At 33.7% G+C, this 25,640-nt stretch overlaps 1 protein-coding gene across 1 annotated transcript; it reads right to left on the reverse strand.

The window, feature by feature from the left end:
• Positions 1–16,042: 16,042 nt before the first annotated feature.
• On the reverse strand, positions 16,043–23,175 carry LOC114754881 (receptor-like protein 8). Its single transcript, XM_028943718.1, has 5 exons — positions 22,959–23,175; positions 21,473–21,553; positions 20,907–21,053; positions 18,380–20,481; positions 16,043–16,072 (listed from the first exon to the last, which is right to left on the reverse strand). The coding sequence occupies exons 1-5, from the start codon at positions 23,173–23,175 to the stop codon at positions 16,043–16,045; spliced, it is 2,577 nt and encodes an 858-aa protein (XP_028799551.1).
• Between the last annotated feature and the right edge of the window lie 2,465 nt (positions 23,176–25,640).

Below are 25,640 nucleotides of genomic sequence, written 5' to 3' on the forward strand. Positions count from 1 at the left end.
TTAACGGGAATCTTAAACGCCAGATTGTCAGGTAGACAAGGTTGACGGTGCCACGAAGCACGAAGTAAATTATACATATATACATCGAAAGCTTTATTATGCACCATGCGACTATTTACAGTCATGAATTTCTATGATACATTAGTTAGGATATGCATTTGGGCATAAATTTAGAAGATTATGACTTAATTTGTCTCCTCCAAGTGTATATTTATATATTAGGCCTTTAATATATGGTGATTTGGGCTCTCAATGCATATTGTAGACTCTTGAAGATAAATCTCTTCATTTAGGTATTCCTCACCTTAGATGATTTGGCTTTGGGTTCACTTGTTAAATGTAATGTTGAATGTCACATGCATGTTGCCATGAAAGGCTTGATCAACATGTAGGACGCCAACTTGGACGCACCACCTGGGATGTAACTTTATCCGCTTAGGACACCTTATAAAATCACGTCACATCTTATTTTAGCCACTTCAACATCTTCCTACGTTGATCAACTGATAGTGTTCTCTAAAAATTTGGTGAGAGACTAATAAGAACCAACTTGGTAATTTAAAATTGGAAATTTCGAAGAGTATCTTGCAATAATTTCATTTGTATTCTTATCATGACTAATAAAAGTAAGTGCGTGTGCCTCAACATTCTGCAAAATATACCCTACAACGCGCATCACATTGGGCCGTCATTGACCAACTGCCATCCCACATCTCACGTCTTGGATGGCTAGATATCTGTACGCATTCACACTAATTTCAAATCAAACCTACCAGCAAGAATGACATTTATCATAAAGTTATAAGGAGTCAAGTTCTGAGAGGAATTTAACGTATAGTTTCCTTGTTGAATCCGGGTCGTGATTATGACAAGTTATGAAGTTGCTGATGAGCAGAGAGGATGTGAATGACATATAAATCTCATTCGTGTCATCTCTTCGATCAAAGAAAACTACAGTTTTGTTTCACAAGTGAGGTTCTTCAACGTTGTTAACACACACACACACACACACCCCTATATGCTTCCTGCATGCGTGATTCTGTGATATCTCTTTGTAAAATTTGAGATATATCTTCACACAAAGTCTAAATATGCAGTTTCATTTGCAATTAAGTATTGTTTTGGTTGATTTATGTAGGCCTTTGTCTCAAGTTTCCATGGATCAACCCGATCCAAGAAGTATTCTCTCAAGTGCTCCCCTTCATAACTGACACAAATTTAGAGTCGTTAGTCAGAAAGATTAGAAAAAGATGAAAGATTCCTTGCCCCCAAAATACACGATGGGGCTTGACGTGACCTCTCGACGACTTATGATTGATCCTCACAGTTGTTAACAATGTTCACCACACAAATAAGCTTTATATCTATGTGTGTGTGTATTCTTATCAAACAAACTTTGCCCCATCAAAGGGAGTTTGGAAAGCCAGACTGTATATGGTAGACTGAGATTTTTGCGCAGAAAGTAAACTATACGTCTAAACTCTGAAGTTTATTTCTTTACGTTTATCTGTGTTTAGCACTAAAATTGACTCCTAGGCACTCAGTTAGGGCTAATTATTAGGATAAAAACTTATAGAATTAATCTAAACTGGATTTTCCGGTTTGAACTTGATTAGCCAAAGACTGGTAATTATAGAAAAATATACTACTTACAGTCCTAATTATAAGACTTTATTTGTAGTCTACAAATGAGATCTTATAATGAGAACCAAAGTAGTAATAGGTGAGTTGGTTTGCCAAATAAAAAATTATTTCCACTAATCTCTGCTTGTTTTTGGGTCGTGTTCATTGGTTTTAGACTCTGTTTATTCTTGATCTTACATTTTAATCATGCACATTTGTTTTTAAAGATTTATAGTATTTTCCTAAGAGCAGTGTTTCTTTTTGTTTTGTTTTGTTTTGTTTTTTGTTTTTTGTTTTGTTTTTTTGCGCCTGCCTAAGATTCCTCAGTGTGAGTCTGAGATATGGCATGCTTATGCACATAAAACACTTCTATATATTTTAATGAATTTTTATGTTAATTGTCGTGTTTTATATATAAAGTTTAATTAGGCTATAGCAAAAATTACGTACGTTCTATAATATTACAATTTAAGTGTGTTTCAACAAGAATCAAATCTTTTAATTACTATGGCCGAGTTGCTGTAAATCTTAATCTTGATTATTTTATATAATTCCAAAATGTAACATCATGCTATATATATAATTAACTAAAATCAGATTCTGCTTGCCTAAATAAATTTAAAGCCTAACCTTTTACTACTATACCTGTTGATTATTGATGCGTATAATAAGAGTCTCCTGTTCAGCTTGTCTCTCCCAGAGTAGACATTTATAGGAGTAGATTATAAATGAAAATTGATCAGATTATAATTTGGGGAAAATCAAAAAGATTTTTTGTCTCTTAACATCTTAATTAACTACCATACAATAGTACACGGAAAGTAAAATGAAAGGGAAAAAAGTATCATTGTTTCACATAAACTGATAACAGTAATGAAATCTTGATAATCAACATCCACAGCAAAATTCAACTGAGAGAAACGTAACATTTTGCCAAATTGAAAAAAAACACAGCACTTGCTTTGTGGCAAACAACCAATAAAGCTAACAACCATGCAAGACTTGAAAAGTAAGTCACAACCAACAAAGCTAACAACCAAGACTTGAAAACCAAGCCACAGTCTAACCCCGGTTTTGGGGGGGGGGTGTTAATATAGTCAATGGCCAGAGATCCCACAGACTTATAAAATAATAAAATTAAAATGTATTTTTATAAAAAGAATTTCATTAAATATAAATCACAGACTTATCAGTCTGCTATTTTGGGTGTGATTAGAATCTATGACACATAGAAACAGATCTGATCTATGATGGATTGTTCAAACAACGTTGGGACACAGCGCAATTTTAGCAGAAAATATCTAACAAAACCATAGTATACACTGCAAGAACCTCTTGCAGATAATAATCATTTTTCCTATATATATTGTAACGGCCATATGGTTATGACAAATGATGTAGTTTCTCGCTGAATGGGTCGTGATTATAACAAAACATAGAGATAAATTAAAGTTGCTGATGTCATTTCCGCAACATAATTTAAGAAAACTTGAGTTTTGTTTTATAAATGAGCTTTAAGGTTTAATATATATGTTGGGTTTAATTAGCACGTAATATGAGAATTATAACTGTGAATGTGGAAAAAATGCAGAATTTGAAATGATAGCCAAAGATACAGACAAGACGAGAGAGGGATCAAAACCACAGTCCCACGGAAACTCTTTCCACTTTGATAATTGATGATGTCAGTTTCGACATCTCTGTGCGAAACTTGGCTCAAAATCTTTCCACAAAACTGACAATCTTTTGGTTATTGTGATCGTCTGTTACATGATCAAAATTTTATGAACTACTAAAAGGCTATTCTTTTTTGCCTCCACCCATGAAATAACTTGTCACCGCTCTCTCTAATATGACTAGTTTGTAATTGAAAATGTAAGGTTTCAAATAAAGAACGATAATGACACCTAGAAAAAAGACCCCACATGCTCCTGCAAAAGTTCATAAGAAGGCGTCTCAAAAATCATCTGCTTCGAAATGATGAGTTTGCTTGATTCTCCCTCCTTTTGATTTACTATTCTCGAGTCGCTGTAAATCTTAAACCTTGATTATTTTATATAAATTCTGAAATGTAACATCATGCTAGATATATAATTAACTAAAATCAGATTCTGCTTGCCTAAATAAATTTGAAGCTCAACCTTTTATTACTATCCCTATTGATTATTGATGCATATATAATAAGGATGCCCTGCTCATCAGCTTGTCTCTCTCAAAGAGTAGACATTTACAAGGGCAGATTATAAATCAAAATTGATTAGATCATTTATTTTTCTTTTAATATCTTAATTAACTCCCATACAAAGTACACAGGAACTAAAATGAAAGGGAAAAAGTATCATTATTTCACATAAAGAAATAATAATAATGAACTCTCAATAATCAATATCCACAGCTAAATTCCAGGGCCTAGCAGCAATATAACGCAGCAACACTGCACAGCAAAACAACGTAGTCAAACAAAACATACCAATTAATTAGTTGACCTTTTATATATATAATCTACAATCTAATGGGAAAAAAAAATAGTATTACCTCCTGTCCTAATTATAAGAGCCAGTTGACTAATTTGAGGAGATTAAGGAAGTAAGTTGAGTTAGTTATTTATCCTAAATAGGTGTTGTTTTTCCTAAAATATCCTTACTAATCAAGTGTATTGACTAGAACTATCATTGTTAGAAGGGCTACTTTGGAAAAAAAATATATAAATATGAGAGACAAAGTGGATTGGGGTCTTATATTTAAGACCAAAATAAAGGTCAAACAGGGTCTTATATTAAGGATCGGGGGTAGTATATGCAATAAATTACAAATTAAGTTGGATTAATTGTGTTCTGTGTGGGAAAAGATGTGAGATGAGAAAGTGATGAGAGAGGAACCCACCATCCTTTCCAGAAGCCTTCGCCCTTACATTTGGTGTCAGCTGGGATCTGTGATGAATCTTGAACAGCTCGCACGGTGGTGGGATATCCAGGTGGCGGTGTTTGGTGGTGGTGATAAGCCTGACCCGGTGGAGGATAAGCCATCACTGGTGTTGATAGCTGATAAGCCTCTGCATGTGCATAATCATATCATCCAATCTGACATATATCAAATAAACAATAATACAGCAAGAAAATGATTAATTAAGTTGAATAATTCTACAAAAACCTGAAACTTGGTTGTGTTGACTCATAGTATCTGTCGCAGGTTTTGCACTAGACTGAGAAAGAACGAGAGAAAAAAGAAGGGTAATCATATATATTTCTTATAATTAACTAATTTACCTAATTTTTATAATTTAATCAAATTAATTTAATATATCTTATATTAAAGACCGAAAGAATAATAATTATAGTTAATGGTTAGATGCAGGGCAAACTATGAAGTAGCTTGAAGGAACCACTTAAACTATGTACGTTTGGCAAGATGGTATTTTAATCACAAACCGTATCTGATGTACATATAACAGGAAATATAGCAGGAGGCTCTTGTTGATGGTAGAGATTTATGGTTAATAAATATTGATGAAGTTAAGTTCGTTATCTTCTGAACGACTGGAACAGAGAGGCCGAGATGAAATAGATGAATGTGAATAGCCTTTATAAGGCTGCTTCATGTTAAACATTCTATCAAATAATAATATTAACTAATAAAATTGTATCGCAATGGTATTTATTATAAATAACTAGCTCAACAAATTTTTTTAATCTACTCAAATCAGTTGATTAACTCTTATATTAGAGACCGAATCATTTCTTCAATTGAAGAAAAGTACATTTTTGTTTCATAAGTGAACATCAACGTTATCATATCTGACACAGACTTCCTGTGGTTTAGTGTGAAAGGTTAGAAAATGATGAAGAATCATTGCCCCGAAATACACGATTGGGCTTAAAGTATCCACTCAATTTATGATTGATCTTGACAATTGCGATCTATATTCGCCACGCCTAACAAGTTTTATATTATTTATCACAACTGTTCAAAAGTCAGTGCTTTTGCTTTTGACATTTCTGCACAATCCAACAAATTAAACTATGTGTTCATATGTGTTTAGTGCTTTTTTTCCTTTCTTTTTTTTTTTTAAAAACTTTTGAATTAGTGGCAGACAGTAATTAACTGAGATTATACACAACTTTTTGTTTGTTTACAGGAAATCTTCCATACCATTAGATTATGAGACCGTATAGCACACTTGAGTTGTAGTCACTCAGTTATGATTAATTAGGATAATAATTCATTGAATTTGCAGTTTTGAACTTGCCAAGAGTCTCCAATACACGTATCAAGAATAATACAGTGACAAAGAGTTAGGGGGGAAAAAAGATTGATGTGTGCGTGTTTTTTCTTTTTTTTGGGGGGGGGGGTGGTCGAACATACGAACAGGGGAATCATAGTAAGATAATTAAAAAAAATAAAAAAAAAAGAAAGAAAGAAAAGAAAGATGCATATCGAAACCGCTTCAAATAAAAAGAAATCATTTCCATTTATTGCTTCAGTTATCAATTTAGTATATGAAGTTTAATTTCTATCAATTAAATTTTTTAATTCTGTAAATAAGATATAAATAACTAACAAATGCATACTCATGTGGTTCTATTTATAAGTTCAAGAGAAAAGATTTCCTTTTTTTAAATTTATAAGTAACATCATTAAATTTTTTACATGAATATATAATTTTATCTTTTATTTATTATTGTGTGAATTATTATTTCTCAGAAATTGTGTGTGTATACACATTAAATATGAATAAAATTAGAAAATTATTAAACTTTAATACTCCTTCTCATTCTTAATATAAAATTTAATTTACAATTTAAAAGTAAACCTTATATCAAAGACGAGAGGTAATATAAAGTTGATGAAATTTAAAATTTTTCATGATTATAATAAAACATGCTAGAATTGAGTTATATATGAGTAAAGACGCTGATGTTTCAAGAAAAGGAAATGTAGACCAGGTCATTTTTCCTCTACATCTCTGATCTGACAGCCATGACTATTCAAAACAATGCTTACGCTTTGGCATCCAAATAAATGCCCATTCAAGGAAATCTCAGCGAATTAATCTAATCAACTAAATTTGCCAAACAGTTATACCAATTCTAAGTCCCGTTCGTTCCATACAAACTCACGCTTCCTTCACCATAATCTAAATGACTATTTTTTCCCCATTGAGAGGTTATAAGGCCTTAGCATCTGCGTTTTGCACTAAAATTGAGTTTTATTCACTCAGTTATGATTAATCAGGATAATAATTCATTGAATAGAATTGATCTGCTAAACCGTGAAGTTGTGGTTTTGAACCTGCCAAAGTCTCCTGTGTACGTACCAAGAATAATATTATGACAGGGTTCGGGAAAAAAAAAAGGTGACATGCATATAGGGTTCAACATGCATACAGTTTTTAATGTAAGACCTAATTGAAAAATTAATATTGACCATATATGTAAAAAAAATTATTCAATACGTATTAGAAAACAACAGAGGGAGAGACGTCATACCAAAACCACTTCAACTAAAAAAAAATTATCTCCATTCATTCCTTCGGTTGTCAATTTAGTAGACGACGGTCAATTTTTATCAATTAAATTTCTAAATTCTGATACGAATAACTAAATTATGAGGGTAAAAAATTAGTAAAAATTGGTTTACAGTAATAAATGTATAAAAAATTGATTTTGTTTTTAAAAGAATTTCATACTTATGGAGAGAGGGAGTGAATGAGCAGAAAAAAAGAGATGAACACGATGATATAATTAATGAGGGAAATAATTAAAAAATTGATTAAAATTTCAAACACCTTTTTGCTTTGTTTGGATCGGAATAAAAGTTGGGACAAAAAAATAGGAGGAAAAAAATATTAAGAAAAGATAAAATATTATCATCTCTCTTACTTGAATGGAGGGGAGAAAATTAAAAGAAAATGAGTAAATATGTTAATGACTAAAACACTTTTATCTCCATGTCAAAATATATTATGTTTAAAATCATTCCCAAAATCTATCTCTTATAATTAAATTTTTGTGATTAAAATACCACAGTTTTAACGCTAATACAAATCTTAAGCAACAATGTGTATATTTTCTAGTGAAAAAACAATTAACAATGTATGTATTATATGTATGAATGATAAAATAGTTACAAGGACAAGGGTCACAACTACCACCGCACCCCCCGCACCTATCCTCTCACTGTATATTTTACCCTTTTCCAATTATGTTTCCTTAATTGTCTTGTAAATTGATTTTATGTTCTAGAATGTCCTCAGTATTATAATATTTACTCATTTAATGAAAGGAGAATTACAATAAAGTTCTAAAAAAATTATTATTAAAAAGTCTCAATAAAATTTAGGTCTTGTTAGCTAATTAAATTTTTAAACATGGATTTTTTTAACTAAATTTCCCATAGTACAATTGGTATTCCCATCTATTGCATATATATTTTCAATAGGAGATCATGATTACGACATTCGTGTGGATGTTATTTTCACAAACATATTCTTCGTAAAGAATAAACACAACACGATTGTCTCAATAAAGCCAACCAAGACCTGAAAACTGTCACACCTTACTTATATAGTACCTTAGCAGTCATTTAAAACCATTCCAGACCACTTTAGATGGTCTTAAGCTTAAAAATTTCAATTTGGATGTTAATTTTCGGAAAATTACTGTTCACTGTCCAGTTTTCAGATTACAGGTCCAACTTTAAAAAATCATAACTAATTCTAGAAAAATCGTATGGAGGTGTTCCAAAATTCTACGGAAAGATATTTCAATGCTCTTTAAGGGAAAAATATTCAACTGAACTCATCCTCACTGAAAACGTACAGTTTATTGGATTAAAATTACTATTCATTTGGTAAAATCTGGACTTTCCAGATTCTGCGCCTTAACTTCGAAAATTCATATCTCATTGTATACACATCCAAATGATGTGATTTACCACTCATTTTAAAGCTTTGGATATGCATTATAAGTGTACCAAATTTCGTAGCTTAACTCATTCATATGATAGGTCGAACTGAAGCTTGAAATTAACTGCTTCAGGACCTACGTTTTATCCCTTAATATCTCTTTACTTTAATTCTTTTTATTTCTTTGGCATACCTAACATGGGCTTACTTTTTCCCATTCATGCTCATATACTTTCATTCATGCCATAAACATCCTAAGCACATACATTGAATTGATGGCATTCATAACATAACTTACAACATAGGAGAATTATACATTGAATAATAATATCAATCATTAGCATTAATAATTCTCCACTTCTTCTCCTTGCTTCTCATGCCCTTAGTGCCCATCATTGATTTGACCTAAATGGTTGGTTAGAGAGGGGGTGAGATTCGGGGGAATCTCAGTAGCAAACATTACCACATAGGTGCACAAGATGGATGCTAGTGTACGGTATGTAGTTTTTCATAAATTTAAGTTAACTAGTGACATGCCATCATGCTTTATGCTTGGTATAAAAATGCATGGCCATGGAAACATATTAAAAACAGCATTTCCAGCAACAATCATCATGTCACAACATCATTCAAATAACAAATACAAACCAACACATAAGCATACCATGTCAAGCACATAAAGGGTAAGTTCACTACCTTGCACCTCAAGCTTTCCTCTTACTTTTCCTTTGACTCCCTTGACTTTCCAACCATGTGGGCATTCGGTCAACATCACTAAACATCCTCTTGAATGTTTCAAAGGTCCTAAACATAACCATAATGATGACACAATCCATTAGGACCATTAGATTACATAAAGTTCAAGACTAGCTTTCTTGGACCTCAACCCCTTTCTCTTAGTCTTAGGGTTTTCTTTCTAACTTTTCTAATATAAATCTTATCATTTTACATCCTTATGATCTATTTCCTATCAATTAGGACCACTTTAGATGGCTTTAGATTCAAGAATATCAAATCTGGAAATTTTGGTTCGCGGGTACGGTTCACGCAGAATCTCCAGAATTTTTGATCAACTTTCAAAATTCATAATTAAATCTAGAAAAATCAAAATTGAGTGATTCCAAGTCTCACTGAAAGGTAATTAAGTTAAAATTAAAGGAAAAATAGTTTCAGGAACCAATTCTACGTTGAACAGCACCGGAATTGTACGGAATCGACACTCTTCTAAAAGTTCAACACTGTTTCCAGATTTCAATCTCTAACTTTGAAAAATCACCATAAATCGTACACATATCCAAATGAAGTGTTCTACCCATGGATTTAAAGCTCACAGAGTGTACTTTAAGCATGCCAAATTTCAGAACCAGATATGAACAGTAACTAATTCGAAAAAGCTATCAAATCAGCACGTAATTCTTCCAATTTTCACATAGATCCACTTGGATCTACCATACTTTGAGGTGTTCTAGCAAGATCTAACAACCAAACTCCCTTCCCCACTCATCAACCATTTCGACCAGCCATCAAAAGGGAGAGAAGACATATTTTCAACCATAAAAGAGAAAGAAACCAAGGCAAGAACACATCTAGAGCCAAGAACTCACCTTGAACCTTGATTGTATGACCAAAGTTGATGCCTTTCTCTTGGTTTTCCCTCAAAACTCTCTCTTTTTCCCTCTCTTCATGCCTTGCACAAAATTTCCATCTGATTTAGGGGAGAGATGAGCTCATTAATGTGTACAAAATATCCCACCAACCATCATTAATGTTATGCCAAGTGTCATTAGCCTACTTAATCTTAATCCTCTCTCTTAATTAACTTAAATCATAATGTAATTAAATTCCAAAGTCAAGATCCTCTCCATTGGTAGCTTGACATTTGGAAAGCTTTAATTACCATCCATTAAACGCTTGACAAGTGGCGACTTGTGGCCCAAGTAAAGTGCAAGACTCTGATTAATACTTTATCGGTGCACTTTTACTCCGGGTTTAACTTCTTTTCTCTAATTACAGTGCTCTGGCCTCTGTAATTATTTTCTGTCAAATCCATAAATTCTCTTTAATTCTAGAGAGTATCTATGAATTTTCTTAGCCCATAACACTTCCTTTAAGCCTTGCATAAAATTCATTTACTAAAATACCCTTTTATCGGCAAAACCGGCTCTTTAATTTCTTAAAGCCACTCTACTGGCCTTTTGGTTACGGGACTAATTTTATAAATTAGTACAACCTTTCAACCATTTAACCTCATTTTTGTATACACTTTTGAGGTCTCTTGCTATTTCAAATAATTACCTCAAACGGTATACTTTTTACCGGTCACAACCTCATAAATTCCATTTAAGCTACCTCAGGGGTATTTTCATCGTTTCTCTTCATAGAAGAGCCTTAGAATATTATTTCTAATTTTCTAGGATTTTCTTGGAGTTCTCTGCGTACTCTTCCATTTTTACCCCTGTTAGTCATAACTTTCTGAATTTACAGTTTAGTCCCTTCTTGGACTTAGCTTCATATGATCCTCTCTTTGAGGCTTCTAGCTTAACCTTTGGCCTGTATCTAGTCTCTTTTCTCTTTTTGGGCCTTCGAGACTTTACTAGAGTCTCTAACCTTAATTATACCGGAGCCCCTAAAACTTTTACTTTGCAGTGTAGTCCCTGAAACTGCTTTAACTTCCTTTTTCATCTTTGGGACTTCTGCTCACAGGGGTCTGGTAACCTATTTAATTTAGGCTATTTCTGGAACTTCTAGGCCTAAAAGTCTGGATGTTACAAAAACCGAGTCACAACCATACAAACAGTGGAGCAATATAGTCAATGGCCGGTGATCTCCAAGAATAGAATTATTATGTATGAAATGAATCTCTTTAAAAACAATTAAAAAATAAGAAATCAAACACTTATCAATTCTCTCTATTCTGGGTGTGATTAGAATTTATGACCCATAGAGACAACAACTCTGATCTGTTATAAATCTGACATCTCATGTATTATTCAAACAAACCTGGGACAAAGCGCAGTTTTAGCAGAAAACATTTAACGAAACCATAGTATACTGCAAAACCAAATGTAGCCGGAGATCATCAGAACCGAAGCTCTGTTGGGTACGTAGTAAATTCTCGAAAATTGTAGGCATGCGGCATATATAGTTAAAAAATCCGCTTCAATAAGCTCAGTTCCAGGCATTGCGTGCACGGAGAATTTATGTGCCATCCTATAGCAGTTGGCTATAGTAGTTGAGTTGACTCACAGCATCTGTTGCAGGTTATGCACTAGACTGAGAAAGAAAAAGGGAGGGGCAATGATATGTATATATATAGTCTCGATCTCGATGGAGACGAAAAGAATAAGCAAAAGGAGAATAAACCAAGGGCTATAATTACTTGTAATTTTTTTGTAGATGATTTTAATGAAAGGCTTCCACATGGATGTTGGGCGAAGAATTTGCAGAAAGCGGAGAAACAAACAACAGAAAAAGATATCTATATTTGGCTAAAAGCTATCAGTTTTAGTTGGTATATTTGGTAAAGCAATGAGCCAGTTTTATCATAAAGCTAGAAATATAGCTCTAATATTTATTGATGATGTTAAGAATCGTTTGCTCAAGATAATTTATACCTGTGTTTAATTATATCTGTTTAATCAACGTTCACAACCTCTTTGGACGAGAATCAAGGGAGGCGATGGAATAATACATTTTTCATCAATAAAAGTTCTTGGCATTGGTTGATATGGCTGGAATGAACCAACATTAGATTTTGAAATATCAGTTAATAAATTGTATCCTATGGCAATAAACATAGTACCTTGCATTGAATTTGTTTGTTACTTTTGCATCACTGATTGGTATTGTTAATCTCATATATGATGATAATTATAGTTAATCGCCAGATACAGGGCAAACTGTGAAGTAGCTTGAAGGAACCATTTGCACTACGTACGTTTGGCAAGATAGTATTTTGATCACAAGCCGTATATGATATGCAAATGACAGTAAACATAGCAGGAGGTTCCTGTGGGTGGTAGTGATTCATGGTTCATAAATATTCAAAGAAGTTAAGTGGATTATCTTCTGAACGATTGGAATAGAGAAGCAGAGACGAAATAGATGAATGTGATTAGCCTTTATAAGGCTGCTTCATGCTCTGCTCTGTTCCCTGTGTTGATAAAAAGATTGAAGACGATGATTGAAGCCAACAAGATTCGTCTCATTAGGTGAGCTTAGCTGCATAGACGCTTTATACATAGAAATCGGGGAAGCTAGATAACTAACTTGATGAGGTTAAAGAGATTAGTTAAGTTAGTTATTTGTAACAAATATGTGTTGACCTCCTTAAATTATTCATATTCAATAATATGTATTGGAATTACACTTGAGTGGAAATACCTTACAATCAATAGGGATATTTTGAGAACACATTATAAATTTAGAGGATAAAGTGGATTGAAATCTTATACTTAGGATCCCAAATTACATTTACTTTGCTGATAAAAAATATTGCATTTACTTTTTGCCTGTGGTACTAGTTTGCTGCGTATATCGCTACTACCTTAATGTACATTTTGGACTATAATTCTTCTCAAGGGAATATATATGGAAAGCGTCTATTGATATGAGCTATATAGATTTAACCCTTTTTTCCGCTGAGATAATTTTGATATCATATATTTTGATAACTAGATTGTTTGCAGCTTTTTGTTTTGGGCCTCAAGGAGATTGTTTGTTCCCCCTCCTTGAACTCTTGAAAACAAGCGCAGAACCCCTCTTGAACTCTTGAGAACAAGCGCAGAACTGAGCTTAGTAATTTCATAATGTATAAGTTGAATTTAGTTCCAAGAATGTGAATATAATACTCATTACAAAAAAACACGCCCCTTTACGTTACTATGAGCAGTACAAAAATTGTGTGAGAAAAAATATGAAACCAAAAGGAGCTAACAAGAACAAAATAACACAGAAAGCAATCAAAAGTAGCAATCCAAAACGTAGCAGCAACAGAGAGTAGCACAACTACAATGAAGAAAAGAAAAAGAGACAAAACAAAGTTAATATCAGGTAATAATCAATTGAAAGAGAAATGAAGATTCATTTAAAAAAATTTTAAAAACAGAGATATTATGGGAACTCACGATCATTCCCAAGAAACCATCACCCCTACTCGTGGTCTTCTGCAGAACACTCTGTTTTGGGTCCCAAGAAACATCATCCTTTGAAGGATACCCCATTGGTGGAGGCGCACTCACGGTCGGCGGCGGCGGCGGCGGCGGCGGCGGATATGCTATTACCGGTGAAGGATACGACACTGCAAATTCATCATATATCATATATAATCTCATTAATTAATATTGTTAATTGCATTTACTAACACAATATAATGATATAACAGAGTAGTAGCTTGTTGTGGAAGAGAAAACTTACCGGGAGGATCAAGCTGATTGTAATGATGATTCATGATTACCAAATAATATTGAAGTTGACAATGATCTTATGAACTATATGAAGATACGGGTAGACCCGAAAATGAGATGAGATTGAGATGCTATGTAGGACGCATATATATATATGGTATAGGTGCGCGAATGGTGGGCGGCTAAGAACAGCATGAAAGCGCCTGGGAGTAGGCAGTTTCGGGGAAGGGATCGACCTTTCCATTGCTAAGGTTGCTTAATGCTCTGTGCTTCCCTCTCAAAGCTGACAATATTATCAACTGTGCCCAATGAATGCGATAATGTTTTGATCGATCGAGTCATATTTTTGGCTGTGACTTTGTAGGGATTATTTAAAAAATAATAAAGAAATGAAGAACAAAAAGAAAAAAGATAAACCAAAAAAAAAAAAGCGGTTAATTTTTGCGAGTAAGACCGACCCATATTTTTGCTGAATCTTGGAAGATTTGCATTATCATTTACAGTCTGTTGTATGTTAGGTGCTAAAATTGGATTTGATTGCACTGTACGTGGAGACATGCTTAAACGTATGAATCAACTTCAACATGCTATGGGGATTTAGGCGTTAAAAGTAAATCCGAGAAGCAATGCTCATAAATAAATATTGATGATAGGAACAAAGAGGCAGAGACGAAATAGATATATAATAATGAAGGATTTTGAGAAGGAGATTGCTAAGTTATACGTACACATATAGGTTGGAGGCAGCGGCAGCCACGGTAGCTTAATGGAAGGTTCGAATAACATTATGAAAGAACGTGGTGAAGAAAGATGAATGTGAATAGCCTTTATATAAGGCTGCTTCTTGCTCTGTTTTTCTCTATTTATATACTCAAAGGACACAACAAGAGTAAGCTCATTAATACAAATTTGCCATTGCAAGTTTATGAGCGAATGTACTTTCACGTCAACATTTGCTGTTTCATTTAATAAGTTATTTTATTCGACCATTCAACTTATAGTCAACTACTATGCAACGCTATGCCATAAGTCCAATTATTGAACCAGACAATAGAAAATTATCTATATTTAAGTAACATATGGCCTTATACCTCGGCAGATCCGCTGGCCAAAAGAGGAACCTAAGAAAAGAGAACAACATAATAGACAATTATTGATACGGTCTTAATTTTTTACTAATTTTTCATTGTAACTAATGTGCTTTTACATCTTTTAATTAATTTTTTGTGATTAAAATATCACAGTTTGACAGGCTTATGAAAATATCAGTCTTAATTAACAAGGCATGTCTATGTAATATGCTGGCTGTGTGTGTATGCATGAATGATAAAATAGTTAAAAGAAAGAAGGTGACCTGATAAGTAATAACCGTTTAAATCCAATGTTTGAAGGTGGTGGAAAGGGAGAAAAGAAAAAGTATTGAGTGACCATTTGATGCCTGCCAACTCAGAAGGTCTTATATCTTTCAAAAGGCGGCTTATGACTCTCATAGTGGAGTTGTCACACTCTAGACTCCCAAGTGCAGCAATCAGATAAGATTCAGTTATTCCAAGAAAAAACAGAAGAGTTATTTGAATAATTAAAAGCTTCTTTCAATTTCAGAAGAGCTTCTCTTTCTTCTTTCAAACACCTCCCAGCGCCTCCATTAAAATAGTAATATGAAAATGATTATGGCCATCACCAACCACACCTCTTCTCTCACCGAATACCCCATTTTTCACTATATGCTTCCTCAATGTATGTCTTCAACTGCGTGCTGATCATCGGTAGATATAGAGGAAGTAAGTAAGGAGATTGTTTTGCCCTTTCTTTGCCCGAGAGACTCAAGTTGGGCATAATGTTCCAAAACTCAAATGGTCTTATTTGTGGAGAAATGGAATAGAGGCAAAATAGAAAGCTCCACTTCATATCTGACATGCTCGTTTAGTCTGAAAAATTAGAAAAATAAGATTAAGATATTCCTTCCCTGAACCTCACGATTATATATGACTTGACCTCTCAATTCATAATCTTGACAGTTGCTAACAATGTGCACCACACAAATTGTTATATTCTGATCATTGTTATTCACAATCCATACATGTGCTCTGGCATTTCGATCTGCAACGTATCAAAGGGGATCTTCAGGAGTGTGCATGCCCTGCAATAATTTCAATTGTAAGGATTTATTCAAAAATCAGTATATTGTGCAGGACTAATTGATCAGTTCTTCCCCCAAAAAACAAAAATCGCAATCAAAGTTCCAGAAACTATCAATATTCTTTTAATCTGATGAATTAGAAAGAGGTAAAAATTCCCTCCCCAGAAGGCACGATAGGGCTTATATAAGCTCTCATTTTCTGATGCTGATGACAAGCTTTGTATTCTTATCATGACTCAGTGCATGTGCCCTAACTTCTGCACAATCGGGCTGTGACTGACCAATTCCTATCCCATATCTCACGTATTGGACGGCTAAGTATCTTTACACATTCACACTAATTTCTAATCAAACCTATTAGCAAGAATGACATTTATCATATAAGGAGACAAGTTGTGAGAGGAATTTAATTAACGTAGTTTCCTTGTTGAACGAGTCGTGATTATGACAAATTACTGATGAGCAGGGAGGACGGGAATGGCATATATATATGTATATATATCACACGTGTCATTTCTTCAGTTTTGTTGTGAGCTTCAACGTTGTCAACAACTAATGTTTTGTGCATGCGTGATTGTTTGATATCTCTGTATAAGTTTTGAAATATATTTTCAGATAAATTCCAAACATGCAGTTTCATCTGCAGTTAAGTATTGGTTTGGATTTGATTTATGTAGGTTTTTGTCTCAAGTTTCTATGGATCAACACGATCCGAGAAGTATTCTCTCAAGTGCTGCACTTCATAACTGACGCAGACTTGGAGCCTTTTAGTCATAAAAGATTACAAAAAGATGAAGATTCGTTGTTCCAAAATACACAGTTGCTAACAATTAATTTTCACGGCACAAATAAGCTTTATATTCAAAATCTCAGTGCATGTGCTTTTGACATTTCTGCACAATCAAACAAACTATGCCCCCATCCGTCAAAAGGAAGATGGAAAGCCAGACTCTAAGGTAGACTGAGATTGCTGTGCAGCAAGTAAACTATACGTCTAAACTTTAAAGTTTCCTATACGTTTATCTATGTTTAGCACTAAATTGAGTCTTAGTCAATCAGTTATTGTTAATTATTAGGATAATAACTCATTGAATTAATCTAAACCAGATTGGCGGTTTTGAATTTGATTAGCCAAAGACTACTAGGCACCAAGAATAATACAACAACCAAAAGTTGGGAAAATATATAACCGACATGTGAGGTCGAACGTGTGAACGGCTAGCCAAATAAAAAATTATATCCACTCAATTTTTTTGGTCTTCTTCATTGGTTTTTGACTCTGTTTATTCTTGATTTTACAGTTTAATCATAGACCGTGCAACAAAAGTTGTTGTAAGGTGTCTTTAAACATTTTAGTTGTCATTACATTTTATGCGAGCCTGCACAAGTTTAAAGATGTGAAAGAATTACAGTATTTTTTTGAAGAGTCGTCTCTCTCTTTTTTTTTCCTCCCAAAATGGGAATAACATAAGTAAGGTGAAGAACAGCAAGATATGAGAGCAGCACAGAGTTGATAAAAAATATTGTGGGACTCAACATAGCAATAATAATAAAAAAAAAAAAAAAGCAGCACAGAGCTGCACAATTGCAATTAAAAAAAATCAAAAAAGGGGACAGAACAATGCACATATTAGGAACTGATCTGAAGAGAAATTAAGAAAACAATAAGAGTTCGTAAAAGCAAATTAAAAACAGAGTTTTTGATGATGACTTGTGATCTCATTGGCCCTCCCAGAAGAAGCACCACTGGAGGGATACCCCATTGGTGGTGAATATGAAATCACCGGTAAACATAACATCACTAATTAGTATTGTTAATCTCATGCATCTATAGTTAATGGTCAGACACAGAGCAAACTGTGAAGAAGCTTGAAGGAATCATCACTTAAACTACGTTTAGCAAGAAAGTATTGTGATCACAAACCGTATATGATATACATATAACAGTAAATATAGCAGGAGGTTCTTGTGGATGGTGGTAATTCATGGTTAGAAAGGCAGAGACGAAATAGAGACGATAATGAAGGATTTTGAGAAAGAGATTGCTAAACTATACACACACATCAGAAGTAATGATTCGAATATTTCAATTTAGTTTTCTTTCTGATCATGAGAAGACTTGAAACCAGCCGTCTTTTGGTTATTGTAATTCTAGAGATGATCACCAGCCCATCTATTACATGATCAGAATCTTATGAACTATAATGAAAACCTTTTTCTTTTTCGCCAACACTCATACAAATAACTTGTTATGACTCTCTCTAATAGTAGTTTGTAATTGCAAATGTAAGGGTTCAAATAAAGAACTGTAATGACACCTAGAAAAAAGACTCCAAATGTTCCAGCAAAACTGCATATAAAAGCATCTCGAAAATCATCTGCTTCCAAATGATGAGGTTGCCTGTTTCTCCCTGTTATTGAGCAATTTCGCAGCAAAAGGGGGCCACATAGGAAAGGGTTCCCTTCATAGCTAGCTGAATCAAAAGTTGCAAATTGATTTTTCATGTCAGGTGTTGTTCCAGATAGATTATTCTGAGCCACTGAGAAGGAAGACAAGGAGTACAGCTGAGTTAGTTGTGCAGGAATGTGGCCTGTCAATTTGTTGTGGGAAAGATCAAGGCTTTCTATTTGCTTGAGGTTGGAAAATGTTTTTGGAATAGGCCCTTTCAATCGATTGTTTGACAAATTTAATGCATGGATGGCATCTAAGTATCCAATTTGTGAAGGAATTTCACCTACCAATTGATTACTTGAGAGATCCAACCCAGACATGAAATTTAAAATGCTTCCTGTGTAAGATTCATACCTTCTTTTTGTTATAAAATTTACTACTTGGTCTTTATACAGTGTAACATTTGCTTTTGCTTTTTCTTCTAGCATGGAAACTTCACCGGTCGAAGGGTTAAAATTATAACTTGAAAATCTTGTAGTCCACAATACAGTAAAGTGTCCTATTTCCTTTTCCCTTGGTGCATCTATCTTCCCAAATGTGATGTTATTCAAGCAATATGGGATGCCTCCAGAAAGCTTATTTTGAGAAAGATCTAATAAACTGATATTCTTGAGCTCACATAAATTCATAGGAATAGAGCCTTCAAGTTTGTTTTCTTTTAACATGAGGACCCTTAAACTCAAAAATGAGCCAATCAATCTTGGAATTTGTCCAGAAAAATTGTTATTCATCAAGTCCAAAATCAATAAAGGGGAATTAGCTAAAGTGGAAGGTAGAGGTCCTATGAAATGGCTGCTCTGCAAATGCAAGTACTTCAACAACGGCATATTCAAACAACTTGGTAGAGAGCCATTGAATTTATTATAAGCAAGGTCTAGATATGTAAGTGCCGTCAAGTTGCAAAAATTTTTTGGTAGTGGACCTATTAAATAATTCTTTGACAATATAAGGTAGCTCAAATGTTCAAAATTTCCGATCCAGCTGGGCATTTCACCATATAATTGGTTGGCACTTATATCCAACATTCTTAACTCAGTACTATTCATAACTCCACCTTCAAGCTTTCCTTTGTAGTTATTGTTGCTAAGGTCCAAAAACAACAGATATGTGAAATTTGATCCTATAGGTAAGGACGGGCCACTCAAGTTGTTGTTTGACAACTTCAAAAATCTCAATTCATTGTTACCCTGACTGAATTCTTGGGGCAAGTAGCCAGATAAATTATTATATGACAAGTCAAGATCATTCAATTGTCTCATCTCACCTATTGAAGCGGGAAAGAGACCTTGCAATGAAGTCCAAGACATATCAAGAGAAATCAAGTTGGGAAAAATAAAGCCAATATGAGAAGGTATTTCATCTCCAAGGGGGTTAGAGGAAATATCAAAAGACTCCATGTGAAGCAATTTTGAGGTGGAATTGAGTTCAAAGGGACCAGTGAACAAGTTGTGGGTGAGATTGAAATGATTCAATTTTGTGTTGTTTGTCAAAAGCCAGGAGGGGAATGTGCCTGAAATGTTCAAGACACTAAGTTCTAGAAACTGCAAGTCATATTGATGAAGAAGAAAGGTGGGCATTCTTTTAGTGTTGGCTTCATTTAGAGTGCAGTTGACGATTCCGAAAAGCCTCAATTGGAAGGAAGGGATAAATGGGGGATTCTCTGTTTCAAGTCTCAGGTTGGTGTTGGAGCAACAAATGACAAGGATTTTGAGGTTGGAGTTGTTGGCAAGTGAAGAGAGTGAAATTGAGCCATTGAAATTATCGTCGGAAAGAATAATTGCTGCTAGAGACCTCCAAGTATTAAAGAGTGAGGAAGGAAAGATTCCTTCAAAACGATTTTGATGAAGATAAAGCGAACGTAAAGACGTCAAATTGCCAAGGCACGCAGGAAGCTGCCCCCCAAATTCATTCCACGCAACATTCAAGAATAAAAGATTCTTCAAATTGCACAAGCCTCCTGCAACATTTACCATTTTTCTTCATTAAATTTATTCCGTTAGTATAATGTATTTAAATTAATATTGCGTCCCAGGAAGAAAAACCTAAACTTTGAGCCCAAAAATATAAGTAAAAATAAATGAAATATAGAGAATGCATAAGGAAAAATAAGAATATGAAGTCACTTCCATTTATTAGTTTTAGCATGTCCATGTGCGTAAATACGGCTCGATCTTATTATTATTATTTTAAACTACTGCCGTATGCCAGTTAGGAGATGGACTGGAAATCTGTTTCATTGAACAGTCGACTCAATTTGCACAAACAAGGAAAATTTGATTGTTTAATTAAAAAAAAAATCATCAAATTTGATGTTTATTGGCGAATACTCAATTAATGGGTTATTTTCTTTCCATCGGAGATGCTATAAAATATGATGCGTACCTTGTTGTGGCAACGATCCTGTCAGGTTGTTATGGCCTAACGACAATACGGTGAGGGAAGTGAGAGACGTAATAGATTCTGGAATACTACCCTCCAAGTAATTAGAATCAAGCAACAGATACTTCAGATTACGTGAATGCGAAAGGTCTGTCAAATGCCAAATGGAAATGTGTACATTAAGCCACAGCTCCTTCAAATTAATTATATATATATGTTGTTAAAATTTATTGATAATGAATCTGCCAGGTAAGAAAACATCATCTTATCTCTTACTTTTGACATTTCATTCAATTCTCTCAATTAAATGAAGGCACATAAATTGTTCGGTTGAGATGCTTATATGGCAAAGGTAAATAATTTGACTTCCCAACAAAATCAAGATAAAAAATAGAAACTTTCATATATTTAATGGAGAAAACTTTATCTATATCTTCCTTTTAGCATTTTTCTTAAAATGATGGCCCGGTAATCTTTTTTCTAAAAATAGATATACTTTTGATGCACGTTTCAGTAACAACATATGTCACTCAAAATATACTATAATATAGAAGACAAAGATTTAGCACCGAAATATGGGAATTCTGTGAGCATATTGACTTGTAAGTTCAACGCTTCCAAGTTCACCAGCCTGATATCGCCAAGTAGCCCTGTCCCACAAACAACATGTGATCAGTTACTATGAATGTTAGTGGGTATAAAGAATTATAAAAAATAATTCATATAATTAATATCATCATCCTCTTCATAATTTAACATGAAGTGAAAGTTTGACAATGTAGTGTTTATTAAGCTTGTTTTGGGCCCCTCTATATATATATCCAAGAAAACATCTTTCCTAGCAATTTATTTTTAAAAAAAATATTTAAAAACCGAGTCAAAACGTTTAGTATCTCAAACATTTTCTAAAATATCTTACTTGAATTTTTTTTTTTAAATGAGTAATAAAACTTTTGGTACTCAAATTTAATTTCTCTCTGTTATCAATTTGGTCCGTGAAGTTTAATTTTTATCAATCAAGTTCCTAAAGTTTCATACGCAATTTTACTCCCTCTGATGCTATCTGTAAGAAATAAATAATTAAATTTTGTAGATTATATAGTTTGTTAAAATTGTCTAAAGGCAGTAAATATGTAAAAATGTATTTTTTTTTCCAAAAATAATATCCATCTTTATGGAGAGGAATGGTGAATGAGACAGAAATTGAGAAAGAAAAAGATGAGAATGAGAGAGAATAAATGAAGTGATATAACATTATAATTACTGGGAGAAAATATGAAAAAATTGGTTCAAATTTCATAAATAAAGCAAAGTGAGGGTTATCATCCTTGAATTAATGGCTAGAGATAGCACATGTGCATTTAGGATTGTATATCTTCAAACCATAATGACTAATTTTGTATGATTACGAAACTTTAGGGACTTGATTTATGACAATTAATTAAATTTTATGGACCAAATCAATAAGTGAAGCAAATTTGAGGGACGAAAAGTTTCATTATTCCAATAAGAAATTATCCACAAGTATTTAGCTAGAACTAGAATGGACTCTTACCGCGGCAAAACAGTGGGCTAAAAGAGGAAACCGACAAAAAAGAACGAGATAAGAGGCAATGACATTTTTAACTAATTTTTTACTGTAGCTAATATGCTTTTACTCCTCCGGTCCTTATTATAAGACCCCATTTGACTTTTTATTTGGTCCTAATTATAAGACCCCAATCCATTTTGTCTCTTATATTTATGCATTTTTTTCCAAGATAATCCTTCTAATAATGATAGTTTTAGCCAATATACTTAATTAGCAAGGATATTTTAGGAATGACAACACTTATTTATTATAAATAACCAACTTAACTTACTTTCTTAATCTCCTCAAATAAGTCAATTGGGTCTTATAATTAGGACCGGAGGAGTACATCTTTAAAAATCACAGCTCGAAATGCTTATAAATATGTCGGTCTTAATTAACAATGTATGTCTATGTACTGTGTGTGTGCATAGAGATATGTATATATGCATGAATGATAGAATAGTTAAAAGAAAGAGAGTGACCTGACAAGTAATTCCCAGCCAAATACAACTCTTGAAGCTGGATGAAGGGGAGAAAAGAAGAAGCATTGAGTGACCAGCTGATGTTTCTCAACTTATAAGGTCTTGTATTGTTCAGAAAAAGGCTTATGACTCTATGAGTGGAGTTGTCACTGTACAGACTCCCAAGTGCAGCAATCAGAGAAGGTTTGGTTATTCCAAGAACGAAGAGAATAGCCATTTCGGTAATTGAAAGCTTCTTTCAATTTCAGAAGAGCTTCCCTCTCTTCTTTCAAGCACCCCTCAGCTTCTCCACTAAACGCTAATAATATGAATATGATTATGGCCATCACCCACCACACCTCTTCTCTCACTGAATACCCCATTTTCCTCAATGCATGTCTTAAACTGCGGCCTACGTTCATCTATATATGGAGGCCCTTTCTTTGCCTGGAAGACTCAAATTGGGCACTGCGTTCCAAAAGTCAAATTGTCTTATCTGTGGAAAAATGGAAGACAGGCAAAATAGAAAGCTCCACTTCATATCTGACATAGACTTGCTCGTTTAGTCTGAAAAATTAGAATAAAGGATTAAGATTCCTTCCCCGAACTACACGATTACATTGGACTTGAGCTCTCTCAATTCATAATCTTGACAGTTGCTAATGACAATGTGCACCACACAAATTGTTACATTCTTATCTGCGTGTGCTCTTTGGCATTTCGATCTGCAACGTATCAAAGGGGATTTTAAGTAGTGCGCATGCCTTGCAATAATTTCAATTGTGAGGATTATTCAAAAATCAGTCTAAATGATCAGTTTTTCCCCCAAACAAAAATCACAATCAAAGTTCCAGAAACTATCAGTATTAGCTAAGGGTTTTTTTTTTTTTTTAAAGCACTGACATGGACTTAGAATCGTCTAGTCTGAAAAGTCAGGAAGACGTTAAAATTCCCTCCCCAAAATGCACGGTAGGGCTTAAGCTCTCGTTTTCTGATGCTGACAACAAACTTTGTATATTCTTACCATGACTAATGAAAATCATTGCATGTGCCTTGACTTTCTGCACAATCTACCAAACAATGCACATCAAATTTAGGGAAAGTTGCGGCCATGACTGACCAATCTGTCCAATATTTCACGTCCTGGGTGGCTAAGTATCTGTACACATTCACACTAATTTCTAAACAGGCCTATCAGCAAGAATGATATTACCTCTAGTTCTTAATATAAGAACTAGTTGACTAATTTGAATAGATTAAAAAAATTAGTTAAGTTAGTTATATGTAATAAATAGGTATTGTCTTTTTTAAAATATTCTTACTAATCAAATATATTAGCTAGAACTACCATTATTACAATAATTATTTTAGAAAAAAAAATGAATAAATATGAAATACAAAGTGAATTAGAGTCTTATATTTAGGACCAAAATAAAAGTTACACGAGCTCTTATATTAAGGATTGGAGGTAATATTTATCATAAACAAGTTGTGAGAGGACCTTAACGTAGTTTCCTTGTTGAATGAGTCATATGATTATGAGAAACGATGAAGTTGCTGATGAGTAGAGAGGATGTGAATGACATAAATCTCATTCGTGTCATTTCTTCAATTAAAGAAACTAGAATTTTGTTTCATAAGTGAGCTTGGTCAACGCTGTTAACAACTAATATATATACACACACGCGCCTATAATTTTCGTCCATGCGTGATTCTTTGATGTCTCTTTAAATTTTGAGATATATCTTCACACAAAGTCTAAATATGCAGTTTCATTTGCAATTAAGTATTGTTTTGGATTTGATTTTTGTAAGCTTTTGTCTCAAGTTTCTATGGATCAACCCGATCCAAGAAGTATTCTCTCAAGTGCTCCCCTTCATAACTGACACAGACTTAACTGGAGTCGTATAGTGAGAAAGATCAGAAAAAGATGAAGAGTCGTTGCCCCCGAAATACGTGATTGGGCTTAACGTAACCTCTCGACGACTTATGATTGATCCTGACAGTTGCTAACAATGTTCCCCACACAAATATATAAGCTTTATATTCTTATCACAAACTATTCAAAATCTCAGTGCTCGTGCTTTTGACATTTCTGCACAATCAAACAAGCCATGCCCCGTCAAATGGAATTTGGAAAGCCAGACCGTATATGGTACACTAAGATTGCTGTGCAGAAAGTAAACTATACGTCTAAACTCTAAAGTTTATTTCTACATATTTATCTGTGTTTAGCACTAAAATTGACTCCTAGGCACTGAGGTAGGGTTAATTATTATACTATTTTTATTTTTCGGCTTGTTCATTTGTTTTAGACTCTTTGTTTATTCTTGATTTTATATTTTAACATGGACCGTTGTTTTTAAAGATTTACAGTTTTTTTTTTTTAAAGAGTCGTTGTTTGCTGCCTACGATTTCTTAGTGTATGAGTCTGAGAATTGGCACGTTTATGCACACAAAACACTTCTATATATTTTAATGAATATTTATGTTAATTGTCATGTTTTATATATAAAGTTTAATTAGGCTACCAAAAGTTAAGTTCCGTAATATTAATTACAACTTATATAAGTGTTTCAGCAAGAATCAAATCTTTTAATTTACTATTCCCGAGTCGCTGTAAATCTCAATCTTGATTATTTTATATAAATCCTGAAATGTAACGTTATGCTATATATATAATTAACTAAAATCAGGCTCTGC

This window comes from Neltuma alba, unplaced genomic scaffold, assembly GCF_004799145.2.
Source record: "Neltuma alba isolate B1F8T4 unplaced genomic scaffold, ASM479914v2 tig00010223_pilon, whole genome shotgun sequence".
NCBI classification, from domain to species: Eukaryota; Viridiplantae; Streptophyta; class Magnoliopsida; order Fabales; family Fabaceae; genus Neltuma; species Neltuma alba.